General features: G+C 45.5%; 1 protein-coding gene across 4 annotated transcripts in view; it reads right to left on the bottom strand.

Annotated features, from left to right (window-relative positions):
- Positions 1–237: 237 nt before the first annotated feature.
- Positions 238–12785, bottom strand: part of larp1 (La ribonucleoprotein 1, translational regulator) — a 68050-nt gene continuing 55502 nt past the window's right edge. The window contains exons 12-22 of one of the 4 annotated variants that reach the window (XM_080780444.1): positions 12686–12778; positions 11601–11927; positions 9355–9478; positions 8595–8800; positions 6766–6872; positions 6115–6272; positions 5729–5873; positions 5198–5307; positions 4947–5074; positions 4354–4554; positions 239–4272 (exon numbers count right to left, since the gene is read on the bottom strand). In XM_080780444.1, the coding sequence (XP_080636570.1) occupies positions 4261–4272; positions 4354–4554; positions 4947–5074; positions 5198–5307; positions 5729–5873; positions 6115–6272; positions 6766–6872; positions 8595–8800; positions 9355–9478; positions 11601–11927; positions 12686–12778 (1611 nt within the window). In that variant the 3' untranslated portion in view covers positions 239–4260. Of the gene's footprint in view, positions 4555–4946; positions 5075–5197; positions 5308–5728; positions 5874–6114; positions 6273–6765; positions 6873–8594; positions 8801–9354; positions 9479–11600; positions 11928–12685; positions 12779–12785 lie in introns of all 4 variants that reach the window. The other 3 variants (XM_080780443.1, XM_080780442.1, XM_080780441.1) reach the window with 3 other exon arrangements.

Genomic DNA, 12785 nt, shown 5'->3' on the forward strand with positions numbered 1-12785 from the left:
TGTGTTTATCCAAGGAGCATTTACATAGATTGTGCATTACATTCATTCATTCACACATTCATACACGAATGGGGGAAACCATGCAAGGCACCAAACTGCTCATCGGGAGCGATTAGGGTCTTGCTCAAGGACACTTCCGATACCAACTCTGGGGGACCCGGGATCAAACAAGCCGCTCTAGCCCTAAGCCACTGCTGCCACTGCTGCCTATGAGACTGAATGGCAGATTCACTATAACAAAGTGGTGCAACAGCACGTCCTGTTGGTACCCTAAACATAGGGACACAGGGACGGACAAAGCTGGGCATATTTGGAGTGGCTGCACTCTATGGTTGCACCACTCAAAAATATTCAGTGTATTGACATTGAAAAGATTCACAACCACCAGAAACTATTAAAATGGGCTGGTTTCATCAGGTGAAGTGGTCCATCTAGAATCTAGACGCTCTAGCCTCCGCCTCCCTGGCATACATATAAATAACCACTCAACAACAGCTTGTATTTGAGGTTTTTTTGTCCGTTTTATGTTTTTTTTTTCTTTATTAAGGAAAAGCATAATTACTACAAATTACAAATAACACTAATAGCGAATCACATCAGCCTACAAAGCAGATATTATGAATATTAAATGTTATAATACAAGATCTCATTCAAGTATTTTACATTTTTCCATTTTATATATTTTTTTTGTTCCGTTTTTCCTCTTTTTAATCTTTTTTTTCCTCGTGACAAGCCTAGGATATTGTAATGGTAATGAACTATTAACATGTTTTTAATGGTTCATACTGTATACAGCTATTTCTTATTTATATGGCTTTATGGAATTTTGTCCTTTTCTTCTTTCTTTTTTTCAGTCTCCAGACATCAAGTTTGGCCATAATCCTCTGGGTCAAACACACCAAACCCGAGATGGTTTCCGTTTCTGTCAGTGTCTCTCTCTCTCTCTCTCTCCTCATCCTGTTCCGTCCATCTCTCCAGCATTCGACCATCAAGCAAAGTTCATTTTTAAACCGCCCGGCACCGTAAACTCAGCCCACTCCCCCCCCCCTCCACCCTGTTCAGTCCATGTAAGGAGGTCCGGGTTGTGTTGTCCAGCAAAGACTCTGCCCTTTGCTCTAAAGGGAAACAACCCGAAAAACATCCTCCTTCCAACCGCCGTTCTCCATCCAAACGTAGGTGACGTTTGGAGGGGATGGGGAGGGGAGGGGGGGCTTGGGAGTGCACGGAGGTGGACATCACATTATGGGGAGGGAAGGCATGAGGACTAGGAAAGACTACCTCCCAGTGGCCACCTGCCAGTTCTGCAGCCAAACACCAGTTCACCACATCAAAGCACAGTGAGTGGGCATGGTAGGACAGCTGGAGTTATTCTTTTCCTTTTTTTTTGTTTAACCTCCATACACACACATTTGTGTATTTTAATTCTCAAATAAAACGATTCTTAAGGGTAAGAGATTCGTCAATTACACGTCTCTTGAATCAAACCCGAAGCTCCCTGGAGTTAAGCCAAACAAGACGGGAAAAGAAAAGCTAAAAAATAAAGTTAATTCTCGCTATCTCTTATAGATTCTTTTTGTTTTCCCCAACAATGACGTTTTAATAAAATAAAAAAAACGAACAAACAAACATGAACATGACAATTGGACATCCTAACGCAGGGGAACAACCAGCTGATTTTGCTGGAAATTGATCTTAACTGCCAAATAAAACAAAATTATACAAAAGGATCAATATCCATTAATCATAAAGGGCTGGCAGGTCACAGGGTTCCTAGTCATCTTTTAACTTTCATAATTCCATACCGTTTTTTTTTAGATTTCAATTAAATCTTTGCTTAATCATGTGTATCGACACACCATTGAAACTTTTTGTGCGCTTCCATAGCTATTGTTCACCCTACTTTCCTGGACTTTTCTGACTATTAAATTAGGCCCGATTTGTACATGGTTACACGCCAGTTGTCGTGAGTTTGTCAATTAGCCATTTTCAGCGCGAGGCACCATTTGTTTGTGGCTCAGTTAATTTAAGCAAGCCACACCATTGTACTACAAAGTATAAATTATGCTTAAGTGGCTGTTGGAAATGAATTGACATTCGGTTACCATCTCAGTGACACTATGCAATCTGTAAACAAAATCCAACAATTTCAACGTGAATTACCATTATCTTCTCGTTTGGGTAATGCAGATTCTTCTTTTTCTTAGCATGAATGCCTGTTTGTTAATTTAAAATTTCCCTTTTGTCTTTCTTCTTTTGTACTATGTTCCCATTCCTGAAAGTCCATGGATGTTTCCACAAAAGCATACATTGACAGACACTGAGACAAACCCATCTCCATAGCATAGAAACACAGCAAATTGAAATTAAAAAGCATTAAAAGATAATTATACGAGACATAAAAAAAAAGTTAAGAGTACGTACACATGTAAGGCGAATATATAATCTGTTCTATAAACAAGTTGCAGGGAGTTTGTAATAATTTCTCTTCATCTGTCAAATTCACATTTACATTAGTGGAGAAAAAAAGAAATTAAAGGAAAGAAAATCACTCGTCTATTTGATATCATCATCAGTACTTGTGTTCGGATAAGGATTAAATTATCCTCGCTAGGTTATTAGAGTTTATTTGACTCAACGGTTCACCCGACTGGAACTCAGCTCCGACTGAACAGAACAAAGTGTGTCGCCATCCCAGTCTTGTGTTTAGTCGTCCGTTGGCCCTCAAACGGAACAGTTTCCACTCTCTGTGGCAACATACACAGTTGTGTGTGTGTGTGTGTGTGTGTGTGTGTGTGTGTGTGTGTGTGTGTGTGTGGGTGTGTGTGATGTAAATAGGAGAGGTGGCGAGTGTTTCAAGGCCAAAGCTAGGCTGCGCTGCTAACCTTGTGCCTGGGTTGAGCAGAACCTCGGCGGAGGTTAAAAAGCAAAAACTAAAAAAAAAAAAGAAAAGAAAAGAAAAGAAAAAAGCCCGAGTTCACCGAACATCTCTCCCGGAGCACCTAGCGAAACATGTCAGCCCCTCCTCTGATAAAACCTTGGTTTCTTCAAGTAATCCGGATTGGTTGATTCCAGTCCCGGTGCCGCGATGGTGGTCAGTTGTGACGGATGGATGTCCCAACAGGTGGATGGATGGATGGATGGATGCAAACTGTCCATAGGGGAGCGCTACAAAGGAACATCAGCGAGGAGGGAGGTCCGAGGAAGGGCGCGAGGGACGCCGTCCCCGTCCAATCCTTTCCTCCCACTGAAGCGTTTTTTTTTTTTTTAAGCACGAGAAGCCACAACTTTCAAACACGAAGATTTTAGAGATGTTTGACAGGGTTTGTTGTAACAGACCATACGACACTTGGAAGACTTGGAAAGATATAGGCGACAGAGGGTGGAAAATAGGTTTTTTGGCAGACAGGGGCACAACCCTAGTGGCCTCTGCTGGAAGTGGCGTTTGTGATGGCGTGTGATCTGCAAATGTCAATGCTGTACAATCGAGCTTAAGGTGGCGGGCACAACTAAGCAGTAAAACCATTAAAATAAGGCAACTTTCAATGATGTTCATACCGATAGATTAAAGTCTTAACTTTCTTTTTTTATGGTATTCTCTTTTTTTCTCTCTCTTGCTCATTTGGTTTTTTGAAATATTTTCAGCTTTTTTTCCCCCCTCTTCATTTTCTTTTTATGTCCAGCCCCAAGAAGAAAAATCTAATGGTCATTTTTTCCCCCCCAAAAGTACTTTGCTTCCAAATCCCGCCAAGGAAATAACAACCATAAATCTTGAGATCTGAGCAAGGAAATCGCGCACCGTAGAGCCAGGAGAGCAGTGTCAATCTAAAAGAACATGGGGTCCAGTGACACGAAAAGGAGGGTCCGCAAGCAGTCAGTCGCTGTCTTGACACCAACAACAACAAAAACAAGACTTCTCTCATGGCAAACAACCAGTGAAGAATGTGTCATGGTTTGCAAAATAAAATAGAAATAAAACATGTCCATCCATTTCTTCAACGTTCGTCTCATCAAGACATACAAGGTCTTTTTTTTATTCCCCCCCCTCCAAAAAAAACAAAATGGAAGAATAGTATTACTTTTGCTTCCTTTTTCCTAAATCACAAGTTGTAATAAAGGCAGGGGAAAAGGGTTTTCTGATGCTTGCACAAAGGGCTGGACCCCCCTCTCCTTCCCCCCTCCTGTGGCGCAGAAAGAGTTAGCGACTAGATGGGCGTAGTTGTAGGGTTGATCTGTGCGGCCGATGGGGGGCGTTTGCGGGGGTTACTTCAGAGCCTTGGGATCCAACGCGGAGGCCGGGGCCTTGGGATCCAACGCGGAGGCCGGGGCCTTGGGATCCAACGCGGAGGCTGGGGCCTTGGGATCCAACGCGGAGGCCGGGGCCTTGGTGTTTTTGGCATCGTCCCTGGCAGCCTGGGCAGTGGGCGGGGCGGGGCTGGGGCTGGGGCCCGAGCAGCTGGCTTGGCTGTGGGGCCGGCTGGAGGGCAGTGAAGGGTGGCGGCGACGACCATCGCCGCTCGACGAGTGCCTCCTGCGGCCTCCTTCCTCCATGGGGGGCTGGAACGCAAAGGTGACAGTCATTAAGCCGTTAAGACCGGAGGCTGATTCCAAAAAACTGACTTCTATGGAATCAAAATCACTGAAATCAGTCGTGGCGATTGAGAACCTTAAACCATTCAATCGTCAAGGTATCACTAATGGGATATTGGACTTGCAACGTGGCCCAGGCCGCTGGCCCAGCGGTCCGGGCACCTAGGCTTCAAATGCAGCCTGGTTTGAATCCTGATCCCCGACAACCTTGGCCGTGTGCCACTCCCCATCTCTCTCCCCATTTCAGTCTACTGTCCTATAAATTAAGGCATAAAAGACCCCAACCCAAAAAAGGGTTGAGAGCAACAAAGAGGTAAACGACTGTAATGAAACACATTCAACAGAAACATTCCACTCACGTCGATCCTGAAGTCCTCCAAACGTTTGAACTTGCTCAGGTACTCCTGCAGCTTGGGATCAATCTCCATGGTCTTGGCTTTGGAGTATTTGAGGAAGGCCCAGAACTTCTCCAGTCCATAAAGCTGGCCTGTGTGAGGAGGAGGAGGCAGAGACACGATCAGAACACGATCTGAAAACAACCTCTGTAGTCCATGACTCTACAGAGGATATTGTGGTGGATATTTCTCCGTGTGTGTTATGTTAATCTCACCAGCTTCGTAGTCCTTCATGGTCTCTTCCTGGAAGTCCTTGAAGATGTCTGGTCTGAACTTGCGCTCCAGGCCGTAGCTGTAGTACCTGAACAGGCACTCCAAACCGTACCTGAACACACACACAAATATGAGTAACGTTTAATATGCAAAATCGATTTGTACCCCGGGTGTTTAAAAGGACTAGGTGTTTATTTGCAGTAGGCTTTTATTTATTTTTGCACCAGCCTGCTCCGGGCCATGACAGTGGGGGCTACTACAGTACTACTACTAGTAAGGGCTACTATTTGGAAATATACGGCACACACACACATCGAAAAAGTAGTTGATAGAATAAAAAAGTTAATAATCACTAGTTCCAGCCTAACCAGGACTTTATACAACAATGGTTGTCAAAGTGGGGTCCAGGGACCCTTAGGGTTCCAAATAGATAAGGATCTAAACTCAGAGTTAAGGGTGTCCTTGAAGTTAAAAAGTTAGGAAACCACTGTTCTAATAAAACATGAACTAAATGAACGGGGTGGCGTCCGTACCTGTATCCTTCCTTTCCGTCCTCCACCACCAGCTGTCTGAACTCCTCGTACATCTTCCTGTTGAAGTGGTCCCTCAGGAAGAAGGACCAGAAGCGGAACAGCGTGTTCATCTCCTGCGATTGGCCGATTCCCAGCCGCTTCCGCTCTGTTTGATTGGTAGAGAAGTGGGAAAGAGATAAGCAGAGGCGTACAAGTCAAAATCGGAAGAACAAAATATGATCCGCCGCCGTGATTTCCGGCAGGCACCCGCCCCTCTATGCGAGAAATCACGGGAGGCTGGGCCAGGCTAGTTTTGGCCTAAATGTACAAGAGCCTCGACTCTGGCACTTAGTGGACACGTTGAGTAACAGACGTAGGGAAAAGGAACAGTGAGTGTTTGTGTGTACCAGTTAAGCAGCGCCGGCGGTACTTGTGGTAAACGTGTTGCGTGAAGCCGTTCTCCTTGAGCAGCTCGTGAGAGGGGTGCTGGAACTTGGGGAGGGACTGGGGCGTGCAGCCGATGTTCCCCAGGGCGGGGGTGCCCTCCGACGGGCTGGCGTTGGAGCTGAGGTTGGAGTCAAAACGTGAATATGAGCTCAGTCAGTCCTGTCCGACTCAAAGCGTTTTACACTGTAGTTTGTTTTGTGTGTCATAGTGACATTGATGCGAGACGTATTGTCAGAGTTTATATAGACCGTGATTATTATGATGTATAAGCCTATAGACCACTGGTTCCCGGTTGGGACCTATGTGGGTCACAGACAAATTTTGTGGTATTTTTTAGTTTCCTACATTTTGTTTTTAATCAATTAAATTATTTCTTTCAGTAATTTCATGAAGAAAAAAATAAATAAATAGAAGAAATTCCATAAATTAGAAAACCAACTAGTGAAAAGAGCCGATCTACCATCTTGTATATCTGCTATTTTCACTAGTTTGGGTCCCGGGGGAGACATCTGATTTATCTTTTGGGTCACAGGCTGAAACGTTTGGGAAACCACTGATACAGACGTGAAGATATGACCAACGACGACATGGTCAGAGGATAACGTCCGTACCTGACTGAAGCCGTGCGGGAGCGGTGTTCTCTGGAGTCCATCACCCAGCCAACGTGACACTCTGTGGGAGGGTTGGAACTGTGCCGGGTCTTCCTCTTCCTGGGAGTCTGGAGGGGTGGAAAAGGAACACAATCCATTAGGGATGCACGACAATTATTGGCCCCGATACATACTTAGTGGCCAAATGTCAGGAATTATGACATCATCCTGATAAATCAGAATATTATTAATAGCTCCGATAATGTATTGTATATATATATATTCTGTATTTTATATAGTTTCATATGCTTGCAGTTCTGCTAAAGGATTTGTTTAATCAGTTGACAAAGCACCCAGAGGCTTTTGGATCTCTTTAACCCATTCTGACCTGAGATCAGATTCATACGAGGTTTCCACTGGACACACACTGGTCTGATTAACCCATTCTGACCTGAGATCAGATTCTAAAAATGTCAGTCGTTCTTCGATTTTTCAAAAAATAGCAGACCTACAAGCTCGTAGCGCGCCACTCGGTGGCGCGCTATGAGCTTGTAGATCTGCTATTTTTCAATAGCTAAAGCATAACGTGATGCTAAACACCAAAATGGGTGTCATAGGTATAATAGCTATGTTGGCCTGGGCCGTGGCTCAGCGGTCCAGGCACCGTGGCTGGTAATCCAGTCTGGCAGTGTGCCGCGGGTTCGACTCCCGATCCCGACGGCCTTTACTGCATGTCCCCCCCCCCCCCCCCCCCCATCTCTCTCCCCACAAAAAACATAAAAAAAAGAAAAAGTCAATGCTATGTTAACAGCGTCACTGTTCACTGTTCAGCGTCACTGTTCACTGTGAACAGCAGGGAAACGGTCTTTTCCTGCGCAACACGCTAAACCTGCTATTCGTTTTATATGTTTAATTCGCCATTTTTTGATGACTTTCATGAGAATCCGGCTTTGTCGCGGACATCGTGACGAGGCCGACGCGTTATGATGACGAAATCGGAAATCGACCTATAACTGACTTGCAAGTGCTTCTGGGAAACTGAGTCCAATGCAAAGTGAACGAGGGGGTATGGACAATCTTGGCTGGCGGCTCTTGCTCTTTGTTTGTGAGCCGTATTGCGGAAGTGGCTTATGTGTCGGCTCAATAATAGAAGATCAGACTATTTTCAGCCGGATAATCATGATACAGAACTAGAATTACGACACATTGACTCTTCAAAGATAACTGTAAACATCGGCACGGCAGTGACCGTAACTTCTTATAATGTTAAAACACGGCAATAAAGCTGTTAAATGTACCGTTACTCACTAGTATGTATTTATTACGTCAGGTTATTAGTATCGGTCTTGAGAAGCAGGAATTTATTGATCAAAAGATCTATATTGTGCATCCCCACAATCAAATTCAATACATGTACATGCGTGTGCGTGTGCGGCAATCCAACTTAATTCAAAAACTAGTAAATCAATATGTTTGTCTTGTGTGCACATCTGATATTTTCGTAGCATGTACTAGCATGTGTCCGGGGGTAGCTCAGTCGGTAGAGCTCTCACCTTTGGACCACAAGTTCATGGGTTCGATCCCGGGCACCGCCAACTCAGCGAATGAGTAGCGCGGCTTGGTGCAGCAATTCGTGCGGGAAGTACTGGGAGCTGATGGTAGGTGTGGCGCTCCACCTCAGCAAGCCATCTCCCAGGGGGGTCTAGTGCATTGTAACGGGGATAGACTCCCGCGTGTTACCGGCTGATACCGACAATAAGCCACTCACGAACCTACTTTTTCTACGCAGGTGTATTCCCATGAATACACCTGCGTATACACACCGCTGGCACCAGGACATTCTTCCTTACCTTGGCGTCAACCGGCCGGCTCTCCTTCACCACGGGGTAGAAGCGCGGCGCCATGGTGGGGTCCTTCCGGTGAGGGGTGCGGGGCGTGCGGGGCGTGCGGGCACTGCGGTAGTTGGGCGAGTCAGGCACAGTAGTCGGGAGTGAGCGGGCTATCGTGGAAGGTTCAGGGGCACCGAAGAGTTTGTTTGCCAGAGCATCTGTGGGAACTGAGGAGACGAGAGACAGAAGTTATTCAGTATTTACAACTATATTAGAACTGCTGTTCCCCCCGTGTTGTCACGCCAAAGCCAAAGTTCTGTGTATAAAGTTCTCAATGGTCTCGCACCTTCCTACCTACATGACTGCCTGCCTAAATATGTCACAAACCGCCCCCCCTAAGGTCTTCCACTGCTGGCCTGCTCACTTTGCCTAAAAAAAATGGCACTAAAAAATACGGGGAAGCAGCTTTTTGCTTCTACGGGCCGACGGCATGGAACAAACTCCCACTGTACCTTCGACAGGCAGCCTCTGTAGACATTTTTAAAGCACAGCTCAAGACCCACTTCTACACCATTGCTTTTAATTGATATTTAATTTTTTGTCATTCATGTCCTCACTGTATTGCATTACTGCTTGTTTTTTAATGTTTATGCCTTGCTTTTCTTTTTTTCCTCCATTGCTCTGTAAAGCACTTTGAGCTGCATTTCATGTCATGAAAGGTGCTATACAAATAAAGTGTTATTATTATTATTAATAAAACCAGATGTTGCATGGTGCTTACTCTGCTGTGGCCGTGGGGGGCCTGGGGGGACCTCCTGATCAGGGTCCACAGGGGGCTCAGGGGTCAGGCAGTCAAACTGTTCACGGCTTATCAGGTGGACCTTCTTGAAGTTCTCCACCTCTTGCTGTTGAGAGGAAAACATTGTGGTTTAATAAAGAGGACAATCGGGAGAACTAAATAAACGCACACACACACGGTACACTTTGATAGTAATGGCCTTCCGTGGCTTGTTTGCTTGCCAGAGGAATTTGGCTCCTGAAGACAAGATAACTAAATAAAGTAGAAAAACCTTTAAAGGTGACACGAATCAACACCACATTGACTTAAATTAGCTTTCAGACAGAAACAGTACCGTCACTTCTAAAGTGGAGAACATTATTTTTCAATACAAAAAACTAAAAAATAAAGAAACATGAAGATCTAAAGCACATCGTGAGTGAACACACTCAGAGCCCCACTGTGTGTGTGTGTGTGTATACATATATATATATCCAAACAAAAACAAGAAAAGGAAGATGTAATTCAGGAGACGACGCTGAACTGAGTTTCCTGAGACAGACCTTTTCTGGAACAGTTTGGAGACCGAGACACAACAGCAGAACACGGCTGCCAGAAAGACCTTTTTAACCTTCATGTCTGTTGGGTTCTTCGCTGCAGTGAGTGAGTGGAGTCAGGGACACCGACGGCAGGTCTATATGAACAACACAACACCCAAGCAGTCCACGGGCACCCTGAACATTCCAGCTGCTGGAACCAACTCATCACAACAGCACACACCTCCATCACTTGGCCCCACCAGTATACGGCCATGTTTTAACCACCTACCACTGTTAGTACCATTGTGAATTATGATCATTATAGTAACAGGAATTACAGTAATAGTAGTACTACTACTGCTACCACCTATAAACAACACTACTACTACAACTATATAAATCAACTAATAATAGTAATTTACTGTTATTACTGTTATTAACATAGAACGAACACTATTACAAACAATGTCAACGGCTGACTGTGCCATCCAGCAACTCAAATAGAGGTGCAACTGTCCAATAATCCATTTAACAGATTTCTAAATTATTTTATTAGAAATTCAAAAATAGCAAGAACAGCAGATTTTCAAGCTCACAATCATAGCAACAAGTTGTGAGCTTGTCGAACGGCAATTCTTTGCTATTTTTGTCATTTAAAAAAAATAATCTATCCCAATTTTTGGCATCAGTTGATATAAAAACGAAGGGGGAAAAAAACGTGCTTCTCAATAATTGTAATTGATTCAATAATCACTAAGAAAATGATCAATATCTCCATTCTATCCGCTGAGAACCACTCACGCCTTCCTCCATGCCAAACCAAGTGTCCTCGGCTCTTCCAGCGTACATCTTCAGAGCTTTGTTTCCCTCTTAAGACCCGCCTGTTGGACCCCTTCAGGCCGAGGCCTGGCCGGCAGGGGTTTATTTATAAACAAGGCCCTGTGTTTCCACACGTCGCTGGACGTGTGCCTGGGCAGCACGTGTGACTCCACAAAGAGGGGCAACAATGCCACAATGGGCCAGCGGTGGTGGCCCGCAGCACAATCATGTCCCTTCTCTCTCCCCACTGGACAGGAGCTTTCTGTTCTGTGAGGGTGCCATATCCAGAAACTGTCCTCTCCAATGAAAGAATTATATATCCAGAAACTGTCCTCTCCAATGAAAGAATTATATATCCAGAAACTGTCCTCTCCAATGAAAGAATTATATATCCAGAAACTGTCCTCTCCAATGAAAGAATTATATATCTGCTCGTCATCTAGCCTTGGACAGAAACACCTCCAATGGGAGAATATACACAGAACATAGAAGCTGTCAGAAGAGCCCGCTGGAATAGTGGATGTGTGTCAACAGTTGGGCCAAGCGTTGCCTTGCTTACTTGTTTCTACACGTGCCAACATTACGCGACGCCAAAACTGTCCACTGGAACTACTGACCTGTAGTTAACTCTGTATCGATGTTGATGTAATAATTCGTGAAGGCATCAAAAAGCTAGTTTGGTATTCCTCGATGATCAATAATACAAATGTATTTATTTTTATCTTGGGCTTAGGTCGGGCCTGGGGGAATTTTTTATCCCAACTCACATGTGTCGGTTCAGGCTAGGTTCAAACTTAACTTGGGAACTCTAAAAATCTCTTCATCTGAATACAGTCTAAGTTGTCAAAACAGCTCTGCTTTGACCAGAGACGACGATGGCCAGGACCTCACCTTGATGGTGGCGTACTCGGGCGGTACTGTGTCGTCCCACAGGTCCTGTTCGTAGTAGTAGAGCCCGTCGTTGATCACCCTGCCCAGCTCGTTGGTCAGCTTGGAGCGCGGAACGTGGTGCCCGGTGCGGTCGCCTCCCGGGTGCTTCCGCAGGTAGGGCGGCGTCTGAGTCACGATGAGGATCTTGTTGACGTCGTTGTCGTCGATCTCGCAGTCCGAGTCCTCGTCCGACCAGTCGGTGAAGGTGTTGCGCCGGCCGTCCATCTGCTCCATCTCCTCGTCGAACATGAAGTCCAGCTCCTCCGGCTCGTCGGGCTCCGCTCCGTCCTGGGGACGGAGACAGGGGAGGGGAAAGGGAGAGGAGGACGGAGACAGGGGAGGGGAAAGGGAGAGGAGGACGGAGACAGGGGAGGGGAAAGGGAGAGGAGGACGGAGACAGGGGAGGGGAAAGGGAGAGGAGGACGGAGACAGGGGAGGGGAAAGGGAGAGGAGGACGGAGACAGGGGAGGGGAAAGGGAGAGGAGGACGGAGACAGGGGAGGGGAAAGGGAGAGGAGGACGGAGACAGGGGAGGGGAAAGGGAGAGGAGGACGGAGACAGGGGAGGGGAAAGGGAGAGGAGAAGAGGAAACCAAACAAAAGTGGAGAAGTAAAAGGAGAAAGACGAGACGAAAAGAGAAGGAGTAGGAGGTTATGAGTGAGTTTTTCTTGCTGTCAAATTACTTAAGACTAATGACTTGGTTGGTTTAAAGCAAATTTAACTAAAGTGTGTAGTATACATACGTATACGTATAAAACCCACTTTAAGGATGAGAGCCGGTGCATCTCAGGACGAGGACCAAAAAGGACATCTTAATTTTTTTTTACAATAGATCCACTACTCGAGGAAGGGGAAGAGAGCTACAGATCTCGCATGGAAGAGAGTGAGCTGGAGCGAAGGGACTTTATTTTATTTATTTTTATTTACCAACGCTGACCTGCGTGACCAAAGTGAAGCGACTGGAAACAAATATAATAATATATATATCTTAAGATTGGAACGCACCTTCATGGATCTCACTGTAAATATCTAGGAAACATGTAGTACCTTAACGGCTGGGGCGGCGGAGGGGGCAGGCGAGGAACCTGTTTGTGGAACCGGGGAACGAGCCGGGTCTTCTTTCTCCTTCTGTTGCTGCTGCTACAAT

This window comes from Protomyctophum bolini (assembly GCF_963924005.1).
Source record: "Protomyctophum bolini genome assembly, chromosome: 13".
NCBI classification, from domain to species: Eukaryota; Metazoa; Chordata; class Actinopteri; order Myctophiformes; family Myctophidae; genus Protomyctophum; species Protomyctophum bolini.